This window comes from Tyto alba, unplaced genomic scaffold, assembly GCF_018691265.1.
Source record: "Tyto alba isolate M040663 unplaced genomic scaffold, T.alba_DEE_v4.0 Super-Scaffold_35, whole genome shotgun sequence".
NCBI classification, from domain to species: domain Eukaryota; kingdom Metazoa; phylum Chordata; class Aves; order Strigiformes; family Tytonidae; genus Tyto; species Tyto alba.
The window spans coordinates 116,408-136,287 of NW_024881310.1; the positions used below are offsets into that span (position 1 = coordinate 116,408).

Sequence of the window (19,880 nt, forward strand, 5' to 3'; positions counted from 1 at the left end):
CTGAGGAGATCCCCTTTCATGATGGAGATGCTGTTAGAGAGGCCAGCTCTGTCACAGATCTGCTGCACAGGGACTCTGTATGCAGGAGCTGATGCAGCAGCTCCAGAGAAGGTCTTGGAAAAAAAGCCTCAGACAAAAAAATCACTGCAGGGTCCTTTTTAGTGTTTAAATGCAGAGGGTGTGGAAATTCATTTACACTGTCTCTGGGTCAAACCAGACAGATAGCTAATGAATTTGAAATGGTATGAATAGTGAAAACACTTTATGGACAACTTAATCAGAAGCGAAAAAAAAAAAATCAACAATAACATCAACAACTACAAAATATATAAAAGACAGGTTGAGACTGTAATGAGTTATATTAAAAGTGATATGGAGAAGATAGGCAGTATATTCCTTCTAAAAAAACATCTGGTCACCAGTTTCTGAATTGCATCCTTAAGGTTCTGGTTCCTTATACTATAAATGAGGGGGTTCACTGCAGGAGGCACCACTGAGTACAGAACAGCCACCACCAGGTCCTGGAGTGGAGAGGAGATAGAGGGGGGCTTCAGGTAGGCAAAAAATGAAGTGCTGATAAACACGGAGACCACAGCCAGATGAGGGAGGGACGTGGAGAAGGCTTTGTGCTGTCCCTGCTCAGAGGGGATCCTCAGCACGGCCCTGAAGATCAGCACATAGGACAGCAGAATGAAAACAAAAAACCCAAATGCTAAACAGGCACTAACCACAAGGAGCCCAACTTCCCTGAGGTGGGAGCCTGAGCAGGAGAGCTTGAGGATCTGGGGGATTTCACAGAAGAACTGGTCCACAGCATTGCCTCCACAGAGGGGTAGGGAAAATGTGTTGGCTGTGTGGAGGAGAGAACTGAGCAGCCCAGTGCCCCAGGCAGCTGCTGCCATGTGGACACAAGCTCTGCTGCCCAGGAGGGTCCCGTAGTGCAGGGGTTGGCAGATGGCAACGTAGCGGTCATAGGCCATGATGGTGAGAAGATAAAAGTCTGCTGAGATCAAGAAGAGAAAGAAAAAGAACTGTGCAACACATCCCAAGTAGGAGATGTCCCTGGTTTCCCAGAGGCAATTTGCCATGGCTTTGGGGAGAGTGGTGGAGATGGAGCCCAGGTCGAGGAGGGAGAGGTTGAGGAGGAAGAAGTACATGGGGGTGTGGAGGTGGTGGTCGCAGGCGATGGCGGTGATGATGAGGCCGTTGCCCAGGAGGGCAGCCAGGTAGATGCCCAGGAAGAGCCAGAAGTGCAGGAGCTGCAGCTCCCGTCTGTCTGCAAATGCCAGGAGGAGGAACTGGGTGATGGAGCTGCTGTTGGACATCAGCTGGTTCTTGACATGGGTACAGCGGCCTAAGAAGGAAAAGATGGGACAATTGTGACAGCCTGCAAGCAAAGCCACTGCATTTCTCTTCAAAATCCCTCCCTCCAACTCCCAATTCCAACACAATTCCTTTGTTTGCTCTGAGGATCAGGACCTCTGCCCATGTGCTGCCAAGGAGCCAGCTCTGCCCTGCTGCCGTGAGGACATGGGAGCTGGTTCTTGTCTCCTCCAGTGTTCACAAGGGTTGTCAGATGCAATTCACCCTTAATAGAAATGTTTAATATCTGCACTTATGACTCCCAAGAGAGTGGGATGCAGAAGAGAGGTTTAGCATGTGTTATGATAACTTTCTCTGTGCCTTTTATTTTCTACCATCATCACATCTAGTGAGTACTACTTCTAGAAATCCTCAACTTTATGACTGAAAGTGTGGAGTCTTAAGACAAGACAGGCAAAAGGGCTCAGCTGTCTCTTGCTCAGTGCAGAGTCAGGAGAGCAGCAGCATCAATAAAGCTTGTTCCCAGCTGCCCTGTGCTTTCATTTCTGCTATCTGGAGGATGACTGCACAGAAAAATTGTTCTCAAAAAAAAAAAAAAAAAAAAAGAAAAGTAACTGGACTCTAATGAAAGCAGGGGAGTCTTATTTCTCCAATCTGCATGGAAAGGTCTGAAAAATCATTTTACCACCACAGAGGTGCAGTTATGATGGAGAGGGAAGGACATGGGCACTGGCAGAGAGAAGGAAAGGAATCTGCGAGGAGACTGACAACACCCAAGGGATGGCTCAGCACTCCCTGGGATCCTGCTTGGGAGCTCTATTTGCCAGGAACTGTTTCTCTGTCCCCACATCTCCTCCCTGTCCGTGCTCACGGATCCCATCCCACCCACCATGTCCCCAGCTCTGCCCAGAAGACACCTCCTGGCAGCAGGATACTGACCAGGGGGATCTCTGTGCTGGCAAGTCTTGAAGAGAATTTCAGATAAACCCTGAAGAGACCACAAAGGTGATGTTAATGCTTTCTGTAGGCTGAGGTGAGTGAAGGGACTTCAGCAGGTTTCCTGATAAACCCGTTCCTCACTCACTGTAATGCTGTAGGATTGTTTGTCTCTTGTGCAAACCTGAACAGATCCATGACCATTTCTACCTACCATCACAGCTGGAGAGTGAAAGCACCAATCCTGGAAAGTTCCTTTACTGCCCAGTAGCCCCCGCCTTGATGTCCTTCTTGAAAAGTGCCCTGTGAAATGTCCCAGGGGCGATGTGGAGCTGCAATCAGCCCTGACCCATGCAGCTCCCTCTGGAGAGCAGAACCACCCTGCCCTACAGTGGCTTGCTCCTTCCCCCCACAGCTTCTCCCCACAGCGCCGTGGGGAGCTCCCCGGGCAGGCTGAGTGCTGACCCTGGCAGGCGGCAGAGTCCCTGCCCCAGCACACAGCCCCCTGGGGTGCAGGGACCCTGCTGGGAAGGACAGCCCTGGGCACCCCTGCCTGCACACCCGGCTGCACACCCCTGCAGCCGGCCCCGCCAGAAGGCAGCCCTCATGCCCTGGCCCTCGCAGGGGGCACCAGGGAAGCCCTGCTCGGGAGCAGATCCTCCTCCTCCTCCTCCTCCTCCTCCTCCTCCTCCTCCTCTAGGCAGGAGGCAGATTCCTGGCGGCTCTGCCGCCTTCCCCAGATCCCTCCCCGAGCTGCAGCTGCATTGCCCTGCACCCCCAGACTTACTGTGGCCAGGGCCCTGACGCTTTCTCCTCCTCGGAGCTCTCAGCAGCCTCCCAGCCCAGGCTGCCTTGAAGCTGTGTGTGCCTCGCTGCTCTGCCCTGGGTGCCTGCAGGCAGTGCCCCCAGCCCTGCTGCGCTTTGCAGAGGAGCTGCTCCTGGGCAGAGCTGTCTCTCTGCAGCGCTGCCCACTTGCCAGGAGCTCCCTGCGGCCCAGGAGCCCGGCCCAGCTCAGCACCACAGCAACAGCCCAAGGCACTTTAATGACCCCTCAGGAGGGTTTGGTGACAACTCCATGGAAAACAGGCACAGAGAAGAAGCTGAAGAAACATCTGGAGAAATCAAAGCTATACTCAAACTCCAAAGTTTCCTGCACTGTTAATGGCTCCCACTGAGGACACTATTTACAAAGCCTCCTCAGCGTGCTCTTAGAGTATAAAACTGGAGGCAGGAACGACAAGTTGGAAACAAAAAGGGAAAGGTGGCTCTGATGCTGAGTAATCCTCAGTTTGTTGCATTAGGCCAAAGTTCCAAGCCCTAAGCCCATTAACCAAATGGCCAAGTCACGACCCCCAGCCCCTGGGAAGGGAGATCCTGTCCCTCCCACATTCCTCAGGGCTCTTCCTGGGGTAGGGGGTATAGAGATGTGCACCTCCCAGGCTCCTGAGGATGCACAAGGAGGCCATGAGGCCCCCGTGCTGCAAGGGACTGTGCCTCCTCACAGGCATCAGTGGCAGAGACAACAGCCATAGCCAGAGTCGTGATGGGGTTGACTTTACTGGGGGCTTTCACCTTTCCCACAGCCCTCTGTCATCTCCACCGCAGGCTGTCCTATGTGGTTGAATGCCCTGTGCCTTTTCCCCTGCAGGCTGTCCTCATCCCCCCACCTTTCTCCCCTGGAGAATCTCAGTGGAGAAATCCCCTGTCCTCATCTCCCCCAGCCTTACAGCCATGAGGCCCCAGTGCTGTAAGGATTAGGTGTCTCCTGGTAGGCCTGCAGTTGATTTCTTGAAGGCTGGGGACATCCACCATGCTTACCAGCCTTGCTCTCACTTGACCATCTTCCTACCCTTACTGATATCTATCCATCCTCATGGGCTGTTGGTTGGAATGCAAAGCTTTGGCTAATCCAGACTCTTTCTGGGTGGCCTATTGTACTGCACTTGGAGAGACACTTCATGTAACTCAACGTGACATGAAATCCTCATGTCCAGTCTCAACTTCCAAAGCTTCCCTTTGTGCCATTCTTTCTTTCTCATGTTGTTTCTCGATTTAGAGAAAAACCTCCACCATCTCTGAAACCACACTTCAACCCATGTCAGGATAGTCTGGGTGGCCATGCTCATCCTAGTGCAGACATGTATGCAGGTGGCCTTGTTTGTGGCCAGCATGCACCGCTGTCTTGTATGGTGTCCTCATAGTGCCCAGGCCCTTCTCCTCAGGGTCCCTGCTCAGCTACTCAGGTCCAAGCCTGCCCTGAGAAATGAGGAGATTATTTTTCCTCCTAATGCAGGACTGGCCACTTCTTGTAAACTTCAAGAGGTTTCTGTTGGCCAGAATCCCAGAGTTTCTCAGGTTTCCCTGGGCTGAAGCTCCATTTGGTCAGCTGTTAGTGCCTCTGTGCAGATAGCTCACCTTGATGGTGGTGGTGTCTCTCATGTAATAACAGCCTGAGGAGCTGCAGGGCTTTACAGCCCCAGGTAGGAATTACCATCAACACAATCTTCAAAACACCAAATGAGATCGCAAAGCAAGCAAAGTCAGGGTCAGTGGAGAAAAGGTAATGGGGGTTGAGCTGTTTGTATGTTAGACCGTGTTAGTGGAAAATATATACCTGTATAGAGATTGAAACAATAAGGAACTCTCCAGAAGCTGGTTTTAGGTCCTCCAGCTGTCTGGGACCTCGATCCAGAATTCCCTCATCCCCCCAGTTCCTCCACACACAGACAAGCACATGTACACACAAATGTCTCTCTCCAGCACAGAATCACAGAACCGCTGAGCCTGGAATGCAGTCAGCTTCCACCTCCTCTGTCCTTCCTCTTCATGCTTGGTTTCTGTCAGGAGCTCCTTTTTCATCCATGCCATCCTCCTGCCACCTTTTCTTGACTTCTTGCATGTCTGTGTGGACTGTTCTGGAGTGTGACGTGGAGAACATTAACCATCAGTTCTCTGCACCCCTTTCTTCTTCAGGGCTGTATCTCATGGGATTCTTCCAAGCAGGTACTTCAGCAGGTCAAAGCCTGCTCTCCTGACGTCCTGCCCCTTGCTTTCTTCCCTTCTCTCAGCATCCTATATTCCACTTTCTCACCCTTGATTGTTACAGTCCTGAGCAGATCTTCCTTGTTTGCAAATATCAAGTCCTGCTGCAGGGCCCCTGTCGTGGTTTAGGCCTGATTGGCAGCCAACCACAATGCAGCACCTCTCTCTCCCTTCCCCTCCAGCAAGGAGAAGGGACAGAGAGCCAGGCTTCGGGTTCAAGATAGGACTGGGATGGGGGAAAATCCCCCTTTTATGATCACGAGCAAAAGGCAGACTCGTTAGGGGAAGAAAAAAAAGAACATACATTTATTACAGACACTAACAACACATAACAGAGTAGGACAGTGAGAAGCATTGCCACATCTTGAGAACACCTTCCCCCCACCCCTCCCTTCTTCCCAGGCTCAGCTCTGCTCCCGATATCTCTACCTCCTCCCCCGGTGGCACAGGGGCAGGGAATGGGGGGTGCAGTCAGCGCTGCCACTTCCTTCATCTTCGGTGAGGGGAGTGTCCAAAATTTGTTCCCCCCTGCTCCATCATGGTCCCCCTCTCACAAGAGACAGTCGTCCACAAACTTTCTCCAACTTGAATTCCTCCCATGGGCCGCAGCGTTCCCCACACTGCTCCGTCATGGGTCACTAACTTCCTCCGACTGGATTCCCTCCCACGGCTGCAGCCCTTCCCGAGCTGCTCCGGCGTGGGACTCCCCCGCATGCTGCAATTCTCCCAGCACTGAATTACAGCAGCGGGGCTGCCTTTTCCCACGAGACCCCGGCCTTCTTCGGGCACAGAACCTTGATCAGACGAGCAGGAACAACAGGCCATAAATCAGTGTCTGCTCCACCGTAGATCTTCATGGGTGGCAGGGGGGGCCGCCCTGCCGTCTCACCACAGGATACAGGGGGGTCTCTGCTCCAGCACACCTCCCCCCTCCTTTCTTCCTCCGTTCCTCCACTGACCTTGGTGTTCATGCAGCTGCAGCAACTCCTCCTCACAAGTCCGACTGCCCGTCACCACGTACCTTCTTAAATACGTTATTGCAGAGGCGCAGCTGATGGGCTCAATTTCCCAAACAGAAGTGGAGCTGACGTGGAGCTGGGGGAGCTTCGAGAAGCTTCACACAGGGGGCCGCCCCGATAGCCCCTCCCCTGCCACCAAAAAACTCCACCACTCACTCAACCCAGGACAGCCCCTCACCTCATTGGCTCCTCAGTCACCCTTGTCAGGAAGATGTCACCAGTGAGCTCCAAAATCCTCCTGGGTGGCTTGCAACTCTTCTAGCAGAGGCAGTTGGGACAGTTTCAGTCTGCCATGAGGTCCAGGGCCTGCAGACATGAAGCTCCTTCCAGTTGTCTGAAGAAGGCCTCATCTACCTGATCAACAGGTCTGGAGCAGAAATCTACCCATCCTCCCACAGTGCTGCCCATGTTGTTTTGCCCTCTGATCCTGGCCTATCTGCTCTCAGCTAACTCACTGTTAGTCCCCAGGTAGAGCTCCATGCATTCCTGCTGCTCTCTCACACCAAGGGCAACCTCCCCTCCAGGTCCAGACCTGTGGCCTTATCAATACCTGACTGCAAGACCCCACATTTTCTCCAGGTGCTGCTTTGGGCCACTTTCTCCCTCGAGCAACCAACTCTCAGAACCTCTGGGCTCACCAGGGTCTAGTCCAGACGTAGGGTCTCTAAATACCTGGCTCCCAGGACTCGCCTACTTGGTGGTTAGCCTGGTTTGGTGTCCACTAGTGGTTCCACCCACTGACATACCCACCAACATGACACATGCACACAGCCTGATCTCTCCAGTTGCTGGCCCTGAAGGTGCCTGAGCCCCTTTGACTCGTGCTTCCTACTCCAGGGATGGGCCCTTGGACCTCTATCCGTACCAAGAGCAGACATCTCCTCACCCCAGAAAGTTGCGGAGGATGGAATTTCCTAAGAAAGGACAGACTGGAGTCATCAGTTCCATGGTACACCTAAACCAGTATACTGACCAGCCACACGTGACCAACTCCTTTCATCCCCTTTTCCTCCTGTTTTCTGAAGCTTCTTTCTCCCCAAACCACCTTGGTCTTTCCCTTTCCCTGCCTTTGGTTCTTCCCTAGGCATGCCACAGCAAGCCTGGCACAATCCCCAGTGCTCTCTCTGGCATCCCATAAGGACTCTCAGACCCCCAGAAGCAGAAACCCCCACCCTCAGTCGGCAAGGTCACCCTGGGAGGCTCCTCCGATTGACCCACTTGTTAAATGTCACACCCAGATATTTTGGACCTCTCTGTGAACGAGTATTTTTCACTTTGGGTTTTAAATTCTTTCTCTGAAAAGAGGGTGTTTCCTGTCCTAAGAAATGGAAATTATTTTTGCTTGTGGAATTGTTGGAGATTAGGTCAGATAAACATGTCCATGTGGGGTATATGTGAAAAGGAGCACAGTTTGTCTGACCATGACCCAGTCCTGATGACATCGACTCCACGAGGCATTTACTGGCACTGATCACACATGATAAGGACCATAACATGCATCTACCCTGATCACCTGGTAAGTCCTCTTCCATCCCGTCCACCTCTGTTTCTGTTATCCCTTCCTCAAAGGCTGTGTCACGTACACAAGACCCAATGAAAAAGATTTTAAAGAGTCGGAAGTGCAAGCCAGGCCGACAATAACTATTTTTCAGTGGTTAAAACACACTCAGTATGTCAAGCAGCAGTCATACCCTGAGATTAAAGACACCCTGGAGTATTTGAGGGCACATCATAGGAAGGATGACCAGGCACCTGTATTGGGTTTAGGTGGCAAGGTTTTTTGGTAGCAGCGGGGAGAGGGGCATGCAGGGGTGACTTCTGTGAGAAGATGCCAGAAGCAGCTCCATCATGTCAGATGTGGGGTGCATGGGGTGAGTTGAGTCCTGCTTGAGCCCAAGGGCTTCCAGCTCTGGATGAGATGCCCACATTGCCTCAGCTGAATTCCTGCCCTGCACAGGGGAAATCATCCCCTTGCTAGTCCCGCTCTATGCGTTCTTTTGGTTTGGGACAGGAAAATTCCATTTTCCAGACAGACGCATTGACAGCTTTCACAGGCCAGACCGTGCTGTAACCAGTCTCTCTCCACTGTTGGGACAGGTACATTGGTGATTACTTCAGCTGACTTCAGAGAACATTCCCCAGGGGTGGCCCCACTGCCTTTCGGCAGCTGTCAGCCCTCGAGGCCCAGGGATCTCTCGAGGGACAGCAGTGGGGTAGAGAAAGTGGTGCCTTGGGCTGGGCCGGGCTCCGGGGGCAGGAGGACCTGATGGCAAGCGGGAAGCACAGGAGAGAGACAGCTCTGCCCGGGAGCAGCATCTCTGCGGAGCCACGGCAGGGCTGAGGGCACTGCCCACAGGTGACAAGGGGAGAGGAGAGAAGTGAGAGGGATGTAAGACAGTGTGGAGTGGGAGGATGCTGAGAGTTCACCGGGGGACAAATCATCACAGCTCCTAACACGGTAAGTCTCTGGCTGCAGGTGGGAACTGGAAGAGTCTCTGGGAGGGTCCTTCTAGAGCTGGCACATGCCAGGGCTGATGCTCTCTGGAGCAGTGATTATCTGCCGAACAGTCAGGGGGACGGGGCATGTCATCTCCCTTTTCCTGGGCATGGCTGCAGGAGCGTGAAGCTGGGTGTGCAGCCAGGGGCACCCCGGGCTGTCCTTCATCACAATCACCCCTGGTAGGGCAGGGTCATTGTGCTGTTGAGGGGGTGAGGCGTGGGTCAGGGCTGCCCACAGCTCCTGCTGACAGCCTGGACAGCTCTGGGGGGGAAACTTGCAAGAGAGAAAAAAGGGAGGCTTCACTTGCAAGGGAAGGAGCCTGTGCTTTCAGTTTGCTACTCTGGGTTGGCTGGGTGAGCAGTGAGAGATGGGAATGACTCTCACTGGTTTGGAGAAGGTACTGACAATGCAGATCTGTTTCACTGAGAGGTGAATGAGTCTGGGAGCATCAGAGCAATCCCCCACGGCTTACAAATCACCAGTACCACCAGAAGCAGACTTGGCAGGTTTTCTCTGCCATTTCTACCTGAATTTTGAAGCACAGAGAAGGTCCTGGGCACTGCCCTGCCCCAGGAGGTGTCTGCAGGGCAGAGCTGAGCACGCAGCAGCTGGGATGGGGTCTGTGAGTGCAGAAGGTGGGAACCAAAAAACCAGGCAGCCAGCAGGCACAGCTCCAGGCAGCAGAGACGTGGGCAGGGAGTGAGATTTTTAACAGAAATCCTGTTTCAGGGGATCTACTAGCACCTCCAGTGATCTCCTTCAACGCAGGTCCCTTCCCCTGTTGTTGGAAAATGGGTGAAGAAAAAACAGTTGTTTAGGGTAGCGTAAGAACTGAAGCAATCAGCCAAACACCTGCAACACGTTGTCTGTAGCACAGAGGTCCTTCATCTAGGCAAGGGTGATAAACACCTCGTGGGGAATGCCTAAATGGAGAGGCTCTGTGTGTAAATTGGGAGACTCCTAATGAGAATCCCTTGTCCTTGGAGATTAAGATGCTCTGAAAAAGAATGAACTAGCTGAAGCTAGTTTGGAGATAAGAAGTGCATACATAAACCAATGAAGTCCAATTCTATTATGTAGGAAAAGTTCAAGATGGGCTCCTCTCCAAACACCACCACAGACTGCTAGAGACCACCAATGACCCTCATGGAAGCCCCTCGGGGACTTAAACTGCATGCCTAATAACTATGTATATAAAATCATGAGTTTTAGGAAATTTGATGAATATGTATGTAACAGAGTGATTTAAGCTACTGTAATGTGGGGTGGACATGTCAGGTGGAATGATTCCCTCATGTCCCGAGCCACATAAAGTAATGCCTGCTCGTTAATGCTAAACCCAGCACTAAGGAGTTTTCATTCCCAGTTTCTGTGACACTGACATCTCTCCCCTTCTCTCTCCCACCCAGCAGAGCCTCTGCCTTCACAGCCATGGAGTCCAGGCCACCAGCAGCCTCCTCGCCCCCCTGAGCACCAAGAAGAGGTGAAGGGGAGAGATGTGAAGCACAGGGGCTGAGGGTGACTGCCCTGCGGTGTCACCGGCTGGGAGGTGGCGGGCAGAGCTGGGACAGGGGAAGGCTGTCCCGAGTGCCTGGCTGTCTCTCTGCTGGCCTCTCCCAGCTGGGCCATTACGGTGCATCTCGTGGGTCCTCCCACGCAGACATGTCCTTGGGTACCTGGTGTCCCAGCTCTCCTCGAAGCTGTGGGGCTCCGGGCCGTGCAGCCCGTGCGGGTGGGGACTGAGCTGATTTCAGGAGATGCCACCATGAGGACACTTGGTGACTCTTTGGGGTGTCCTCCCAAGCTGGGAGCCGCCCTGCAGACAGCAAATCTCTCCCCCAGCATTTGTGTGTAAAACCCAATGTGGAAACCCCAAGATGCTACCAGCAGGGAAAGGGTGATTGGTTGGGAAAATTAACTGTGTCCTTGGCAAGGAGTGGGGTGCTGAGACCTTGTGAAGGTTCCTGGTGGCAGGGTGAAATACTTAGTGATCTGCAGTGGATCCCTCTGCTCTCAGCAGGGTCTGACTGCTTCTCCAGGTACCTCAGGAGTGCAATCCCCCTCCATTTCAAGGGGCAGACACAGTGCAGCCGGGAACAAGACAAACGGACAGACCAGCTCGCCTGCCCCTGTGCTAAGCCCCAGCAAATCCTTTTGCCTCCCAGGACTTGCGGCTGCTCAGCCTGAGCACAGCAAAGATGCTCAGCATTTCTGATTTCACAGAAGAGTCCCCAAAGGAGATGGGGCTGCAGTGGGTTGGTGTAGTGAGAAGGAATAACTTTATAAAAGAAACAACACAATAAAAAGCCTGATGCAGTCAAGTTTGCTCTGGATTGGGGGTGGAGATGCTGTCAAGCCCTTTGATGATGAGAGGGAATTCACCTGAGAAAATCTATCAGACCTGGTCCCTACATGCCCCCTGCTCCCAGGCAGAGCCTGGCCTAGAGCATGTCCAACACATCTGGGAGCCCACGGGCCCTGCTCTTCACAGCACCCCCAGCCAGCAAAAACCAGAGCAACATCCAGGGAGCTGCAGAAAGGTCCTGAGAAGCAGGAGAAAGGGAGGGGTTTTGGCTGAGGGAGTATGAATATTTGAGGGATGTCTTTGGTTTTGCACAGAGAAGTCTGTCCTCACTTGTCACTGTCTTTTCCCTCTGGTACAGGCCCCTGGGTTCATATGGAGACCATGTCCAACAGCAGCTCCATCACCCACTTCCTCCTCCTGGCATTTGCAGACAGACGGGAGCTGCAGCTCCTGCACTTCTGGCTCTTCCTGGGCATCTACCTGGCTGCCCTCCTGGGCAACGGCCTCATCATCACCGCCATCGCCTGCGACCACCACCTCCACACCCCCATGTACTTCTTCCTCCTCAACCTCGCCCTCCTTGACCTGGGCTCCATCTCCACTACTCTTCCCAATTCCATGGCCAATTCCTTCTAGGATACCAGGGCTATCTCCTACCAAAGTTGTGCTGTCCAGGTCTTTTTCTTTGTATTTTTCCTTGGAGGAGAGTGTGCTTTTCTCACCATCATGGCCTACGACCGCTACATTGCCATCTGCCAACCCCTGCACTACGGGACCCTCCTGGGCAGCAGAGCTTGTGTCCACATGGCAGCAGCTGCTTGGGGCTGTGGGTTTCTCAATGCTCTGCTGCAGACAGCCAATACATTTTCAATATCTGTCTGCCACGGCAACGTGGTGGACCAGTTCTTCTGTGAAATTCCCCGGATCCTCAAGCTCTCCTGCTCAGACTCAGGTTATCTCAGGGAAATTGGATTTCTTGTGGCTATTGTATTTGTCATCTTTGCTTGTTTTGTTTTCATTTTGCTGTCCTATGTGCAGATATTCAGGGCCGTGCTGAGGATCCCCTCTGAGCAGGGACAGCACAAAGCCTTCTCCACATGCCTCCCTCACCTGGCCGTGGTCGCTCTGTTCATCAGCACTTCATTTTTTGCCTACCTGAAGCCCCCCGCCATCTCTTCCCCATCCCTGGATCTGGTGGTGGCTGTTCTGTACTCAGTGGTACCTCCAACTTTGAACCCCTTCATCTACAGCATGAGGAACAGGGAGCTCAAGGATGCGGTGAAGGAATTGATCCAACGCACCTTGTTCCACCAGCAGTAACCTGCCTCACCTATTCTGCAGATTACTTGCAACTTGGATTAGGTCAGACTTCTGATTTATATTTCCCTTGTAATAATTGTCGTAAGAGGTAACTGCTTGGCTTCATTCTACTTCTCTAGAGGCTTCATCTTTTGTGTCTGACCCTTTCACAAATGCCTTGAAAACTCTACCTAATCCAGCCGACATGATAGCATCTCAGCAATAAAAGGGGTCACCTGCGGGCAGTGCCTGAAGGCTGGGCTGTCCTAAGAAAGATGCTGCCAAAAATAAGCACAAGAATTGGACTTTTAAAAATGTTTTTTCTCAATCTTTTCTCACTGTATTGGAGGTGATAAAATTGTGACAACTCTGAGATCTACTGGACACCAAGTGGTGCTTTTAAAGACTATTCCTGGTGTCGAGGGGCTGTGTAGGTGCTGCAGGAGCTCTCCGTTACCTCTTAGGTAGCCACATATATAGCAGGGCTGATGGCATGTAGTGCTCCCTGTGGAAAGGATTCTGGAGGGGTCAGGAAAGAAAGGACACTCTCTGTGTGCCCTGGTGTGGGCAGTGAATGGACAATCAGGAGATGAGACACCCCTCAAAGGTGAAACTCATCCGGAGTAAAGCACTAATCCAGACACCCATGAGCCATGGCCCTGCAGTTCAGTGTGAGCCAGCAAAAATGCAACAGGCATGGGGAAAGGAGACTGGAGAAATGTGGAAGCTGCTCGAGGAGCCCCAGGGCAGGGGGTCTCCTTCTGTCCTGGGCAGCAGGGCTGGTGGGGAGGCAGAAGGGGAACAAAGGCAGCCAGGGCTGGGGATCACTTGCAGCATGAATGCAGGAGAGACAGAGAGTGCCTGGCCTCTCTTTCCTCATGCACTTTGGACCAGCTCAAGTAGTAGGAACACTGGGGATGCTGTCATCCCTCCCTGGGATGCTCCCTGGGGCTGCTGTGCCCTTCAGAAGGGTTGGAGCTGTGGGGTGAGTGCCCAAGTCCCATCCCACTCCTGACCTCTCCCCTGGCTCAGTCAGACAGAGCTTTTTGATCAGGTCGTCAGCCGAAGGACAAGGCAAAACATGTAGCACTGACCTGCCCGCCACAATGGTCTTACAGGTAGCTGTGAGATCCCTCACAAGCATGGGGAATTGGATGTCCCCCCCACCACCTGAATTTTTGGTGTCACACCTCAAAAAGCAGTTTGCATTTCACAGGCCCATTGTCTGTTTCTTCTCCTTCATGTGGTTCTTCCTGGGGATCCCCTTTGGGTCTTTTCCACTTTGTTCCGACGCACATGGCCTTCCAAAGTTGGCATTTTGCCCTGGTTTTCCATTTTCGTAGCCCACATGGACTGTGTCTTCCTGCACAGTTCAAAGCCCAGACTTGACCCCAGTAACCCTGCATGGCCGGTCTGGGATGTGGGGGGCTCCCAGTCTGGCTCACTGGGCTGGACCCCTCTTTACACATGACAGGATTTGTTATGGGGGCGCCTTGGAGTGCGACACAGTGGGAGTGTCCTCCTCTCTCCTTGCACCTCTGGTCTCTATGTGAAACATTCTAACTCAATTCTAACTCTATTTTCCTTTGTGGGTTTCCTCCATGCAGTAATTAGTAAGGTGAACCTCACCATCAATCTTACTGAACCTTATCAAGCCCCTGTCAAAACTTTGTTCAGTTCCATTGCACTTATGGAACTCTGTCTATTTAGTACTTTACCTCAATAAAACATATTGCTGTTTCCCTCTTTTGAATGAGGTGCATTCTGCTCTTCTCCGACACCATGGAGGGCCAAGGTCCTTCTTTTCCACTCCCTCCTAGTAGGACCCCTAGGAGGAAGAACATTTCTCTGTGTTCATTGCTTAAAAGAATGGTGAAGGAAGTTCAGCGAGGTGAACCACGGAGGTGTGTGTTTCTGAGTGCATTAATATTCCCTAAATGTGCTCTGTGCCTTCTGGCAGGTGAGAAGTGCCTTCTTCCTGAGGGCAACATTGCTGATGCTTACAGAACCCCTTCTGACTGTGCAGATGAGGTGCTCCACAGGTGTGCTTCTCTCATAGCGTGCATTTGGAGGCAGAGGCCAGATAGCCAAAAATGAATATCGTACGGGCAATGAGCCTTTCCAAGGTTGTTATGAGCCAGACTGGGAATGCAGGGAAGCATAAAGGTTCTGTGGTCCCCTTGGGTTAAATTAAAGTGAAATGACACGAAATGACTGGTTAAAATGTTTTACTTGCAGTAGAAACAACTTAAACTTGGAAAAGGATAGCAAGCAATGTGGCCTCTTATTAATAAACCTGTAAGGAAGAAAAGAAAGGAAGAAAAGGAAAAGGGAGAGAGAGAAAGAGAGTTGAAGTATGTGGATCACCACCCCAAGTTCCAGCATTGTCTCAGGTCTGGTAATCTTGAGCGGTAGGTGCACCCCCAGCAAAGTTTTCTGTTGCCTTTTAAGTTCATTTTCTCTGCTGATGTTCATACTAGACAAGGAGAGGCAGGTTCTCCTCCAACTCATTTCCATGAGAGATGAGGAAAAGGTGGAACGTGGGTTTTGTGTGTGCATGGAAGGGGGATCAGGTGCCCCTACCCCCTTGTCAATTGAGTCAGTGGTTGTGCTCGCCCCAACACCATTGATTTTTTCCTCAGTTTTTGCTTAGGTCCTTCTGGTGCTGGTACTTTCTCTCTCTTATCACTCCTTTAACCTGAACATATGGTTTCACTCAGTTTGTTTCCCTTCATTGAGGCTTACCTAAGGAATTTGGCAATACAACCATGAGGGAGTGGAGCTGTGCACCCTTCGATACACTCCGTGCTTCCTTGGGTGGCGTTCCTTAGACTGATCACAATGGCCAAAGCTTGTCAAATTTTTCTGTGTTTATGACTGTTTGAGGCAACAATTCTTTCAGTTTCTTACACATGGCTGCCTGCAAAACCCTACGTGGGGCTCACCTAGGATCGGGTGGTGGTGAGGGGCTGCCACTGCTGGAAGAAGAGCCATGGGCGGCTGCCACGGGGTCTGTGCTGGGCAGACATTTCCCCACCCTGAACAACCCCCCTGGTCCACGCAGTGCCTGCACCATGGGGCTGTGGGGCCATGTGGGGCAGCAGGACTTGACCAGCCCAGCTGAGGAGGTCCTCCCTGCTCTGCCCACTGCCACCCATCGGCACTGCCACAGCCCCTCTGTGCTGGGCAATGAGGTTTCTGTGGGTGCCCTTCTGTGAGCTGCGTGGGCACCCACAGGGTGTGTCTCTGCTTGGAGCTGGTCGCCTTGGCCTGCCCTGCATGGTCCTGGCAAGGCTTGGCCTTGGAGATGGGCAGTGATAGTCCTCAGCCCATCACATGAGTGCCAGCCTAGGAATGACTCCTGCAGAAGAGCTCACACTGCGCTGGGGGCATGGGTGAGCCCTTCAACATGTCCTCACACCAGGATTCTTCTTGGTACAAAGCGGAACCATGGCAGCCTGAAGTGATTTCTGCTGGATGGAAGCTGTGAGGGTTGCACAAGCACCCACAGGTAGAAGGAAAATCTTTTAAAAGGAAAAATTTATTGGGCTCTAATGCCTTCAGTGCAGTGGGGGCACATACAGGCACAACTCTGATACCCAGCTCCACCACCGTTATGACCAGAGAAGAAAACAGCTTTATACTGACCCTCAGACCTGATGTGCCATAGCTCCTGCCTAAGCTGGTCTCCAAGCCCATACTCAGACAACTTGTGCTAGGTCAAGTGCACCGGGCCTTGTCTCCATGAGTTTGGAACATCTCTATTGACCGAGATCCCACCATCTCCCCCGAGCCCTTGTTCCACTGCTTGGCTCTGAGGGGTTTCTCCAAAAAACCCAACCCTCAAAACCAAACAGCCCACTTAGCCTCTCCTAGTACACCATGTGCTCCAGGCGCCAACCATCTTTCCAGCCTCTGCTGGACTATTCACAGCCTATCAAGGTCTTTCTTGTGCTGGGGAGACCCACACTGGACACAGCAATCTTACTGGGGCCCATGAATAGAGAAGAAGAGTGAATTCTCTTAAGCTGCTGGCTGTGATTTTGTTAATCCTGCCTGGGATGAGGTTGGCCTGCCTCTTCCCAAGCGCACACTGCTCCCTCCTGTCCCACTTGCGCACCCAGACTCCCCGGTCCTTTTCTGCAGAGCTGCTCTCCCCAGCCTGGCCTCTTGTCTGGAGTTGTCCCAGCGCAGTGGCAGGATGAACACAGGCATTTGTCTTCAACTTTGTGTGGGTCCCAGGCAGCCCTTTTCACTGAGGGCTACTACATCCACATCTCTCTTCATCCAAAGGGCCCATCATCTCATTGTAAATGGTATTCACGTTGGTCAGGCAGAATTTGCCCTTATTCAGTTTTTACTGGAAGTTCCAAATCCCCTTCTTGTCCTTCAGCTGCTTGGAAATGGCTTCCAGGAAGACTGGCTTCATCACTTTCACAGGGACAGACGTGAGGCTGAGCAGCCTGTAGCTCCCTCATCTTCCTTTTTGCTCTTCATGAAGATGGGTGGCATGTTTGCCTTTTCCCAGGCATCAGGAACCTCCCTGACTGCCATGGCCTTTCCAGGGTGACAGAAGCAGCCACACACTGACCTTGGCCAGCACCCTCAGCACCCTTGGCTGAAACTCACCCCATTGAGGACCCACAGAATCATGTATGGCCAACCAGCTTGATGAAAGTCTTTTCACATGTTCTTGGTCACTAGGCCCACTCCCTCACTGAGTTTTGGGCCTGCTTTTCTTTTTTTTTTTTTTAGCCTTGCTGTGTCTGCCAACACCCTTACCAAAGCCCCTTTTGCTACCTTCTGCATCCCTTGCCAGTTTGAGCACCAGTTTAGCTCTGCCTTTCTTAGCTCCATCCCTGCATGTACAGACAAGGTCTCTGTTCTCCCCCAGGGCAGCCTGAGCCCCTTCAGCCCTCTGTGCATCTCCACCCCATCCCACAGGCAGGCTGGTGGCAAGAGGGTGGCATCTGGGGACAGCACAGCAGTGCTGGGAGCAGGGGCACCAACAAGGAAAGTGGGGGTGTGAGCCATGCCCTGGGCTGCACACAGGGGCACTAGGTGGTTGGTGCCTCAGTTGTTGGCCAGGCTGCATGGGCTTGGGGTGGATGCCAGCTTGAGAGTAGGAGCACTGGGATTTCCATGGAATCCCAGTGAAAATGTGGCTGCAGCAAAAGCAAGTGGGCAGGCTCAGGCACAGGCAACTGCAGTGGCAAGTGTGGACAAGAAAGTGTGCTGGCCTCCTGCCATGGTTGCTCAACTTCATCCATGAAAGCCCATACGTTTTTTGTGTTTCAACAGGTTTGGTCTTGAAGATGAAATGGAATTGTCTCCTTTGTATCAGCCCTTAGGAAGCCCTGCCAAAGCATCTCCCAAATTCAGTGCTGGCAGGAGGATCTCCTATAGACACCTCTGGTCTGAGCCTCCTCCAGACGTCTGTACCCCTGGGCTGGATGCTCTGCCTGGCACGGGAGTATCAGGCCACTCTCCTTGTACCCACATCATCTCCACCTTGGGAAAGAAACACCTCTAAGATTTGAAGACACGCTTCAGGCCTGCCCATTGCTCCCACCCCCCACTTCTCTGGATGTCCAGAACGACCTGAGGGGTGCTTGGGCTCCTCTTTAATAGGACATAACCAGAGTCTTCACATTTGTCTCAGGACAACAAACGGCACCATCCAGACCCCAAACTCACCTGCTGCAGGTCCTGTACTGCCCAGTGGTGATTAGTGTCAGGACCAACTACCACTCCCAGCTGTACTGCTCAGGGCTGTGGTCACACCATCAGATGACATTTTGGGCACCAAAAAGGAATATTGTGGTTTACCCCCAGCTGACAGCTAAGCACCATGCAGCCACTAACTCACTATCCCCATATGTCCCCTGGTGGGATGGGGAGGAGAATCAGAAAAAAAAAATAAAAACAGCAAAAAATCCTCATGAGTTGAGATAAGAAGAATTTAATAATTGAAACAAGATGTAGTAATAATAATCATATTAATAATAATAATAGAAATAGTTGCAATAATTGTAATGAAAAGGAAGATAAGAAAAAGAGAGGAATAAAACCAAAGAAAAAGACCAGGGGTGCCCAGTGCAATTGCTCTGTACCCACTGATCCATGCCCAGCTGGTCCCCCCAAGCACTGATCCACATCTCCCGGCCAACCCACCACCTTCCTAGCTCCTGTTTATATACAGGGCCTGATGTCCTGTGGTATCAAATAGCACTCTGGCTAGTTCGGGTCAGCTGTCCTGGCCATGCTCCCTCTCAGATCCTTGTGCCCCCCCTCACTGGAAGCATGAGAAACTGAACAATCCTCAACTTAGGATAAGCCCTGCTCAACAACAACTAAAACATCCGTGTGTTCTCAACATTGTTCTCACCCTAAACCCAAAGCACAGCACTGTACCAGCTGCTAGGAAGAAAATTAACTCTGTCCCAGCTGAAATCAGGACTTTGCAGATTGCCTTTCTAGGTAAGCCTGGTTCCTTGCAATCCTTTTTGTCAAATAGGCAAGTTCTTATGGGCCCCACTGCCCTCTGCATCTGACATGCACACCAGCTGGTTGGATCATTTGTCCTCTGTGACCAAAGGCCATGGCTCATGCTCATGATCCAGGCCTTTTGCAAGCACCAGTTTCCTTCCTGTTGTTCTTTGCAGTCACATGAACTAGGATCGGAAATGTCAGGCTGTGCTCTGCCTGTTGTGACAAACTGTTCAGCCCTCGTCACGGTCTGCCTTCAACCAAAACGATTTTTCAGCGTGCACAATATTCTTGTCAGGGTGGCTTCTGCATCCGTGCCTCCGCTGCCTGCTGGCAGGAGTTTGCTGCAAGTTTTGGAAAGCAGCAAATGCTACTTTTTGTCGCTCTTATCCCCAAACTTGACGTTGTCGTTGCCCAATAAGGTGTGGTACTGACCATCTGAGGCACATAGATTTACATCAACCTCGCTGCTCATTGTCTTCCTGTGAAGTTCAGTGTGACTGAGGATGAGCTATCTCATCGTTACAGTCATGCTTTCCACCTTCATCATCACTTCCATTAAATGAGCATTTCTTTTTCTTACCCATACTGCCATACATCCACTCAAGTTATTGTCTTCTCAGAGGAACCATCTGCACACATGCCTTAAATGCTGATGTGCTGGAGCTTCAGTGCACAGGGACCTTGAGATACTTGGGGCTTCGGACAGCAGAAACCTCAAGTTGTACAAGGAGAAGGGGCAAAGTGGGACTGGACTGGCAGAGGAGTGAGTCTGAGGAGAAGGCCCTGGGCACTGTGAGTGATGCCATATGTGCCGCTGGTAAAGGCTCACCATGAATAGAGCCAGCTCCTGCATACGGAGCTGCATTGTAGCATGACCATCGAGACACGGGGACTTATCATCCCCCTCGACTCAGCACTGGTGTGGCCACACCTATAACATTCTCTGGGGCTTTCCATTCTGAGG

The 19,880-nt window shown here is 52.0% G+C and overlaps 1 protein-coding gene and 1 pseudogene across 1 annotated transcript; one reads left to right on the forward strand and one right to left on the reverse strand.

Moving 5' to 3' along the window:
* Positions 1–356: 356 nt before the first annotated feature.
* Positions 357–1,325, reverse strand: LOC122154249 (olfactory receptor 14A16-like). The gene has a single exon (XM_042801609.1). The coding sequence runs from the start codon at positions 1,323–1,325 to the stop codon at positions 357–359; it is 969 nt and encodes a 322-aa protein (XP_042657543.1).
* Positions 1,326–11,506: 10,181 nt separating this feature from the next.
* On the forward strand, positions 11,507–12,445 carry LOC122154251 (annotated as a pseudogene).
* The last annotated feature ends 7,435 nt before the right edge of the window (positions 12,446–19,880 follow it).

Coding starts and splice junctions, on each gene's coding strand:
- LOC122154249 (XM_042801609.1), bottom strand. CDS start 1,325: ATGTCCAACAGCAGCTCCATCACCCAGTTCCTCCTCCTGGCATTTGCA.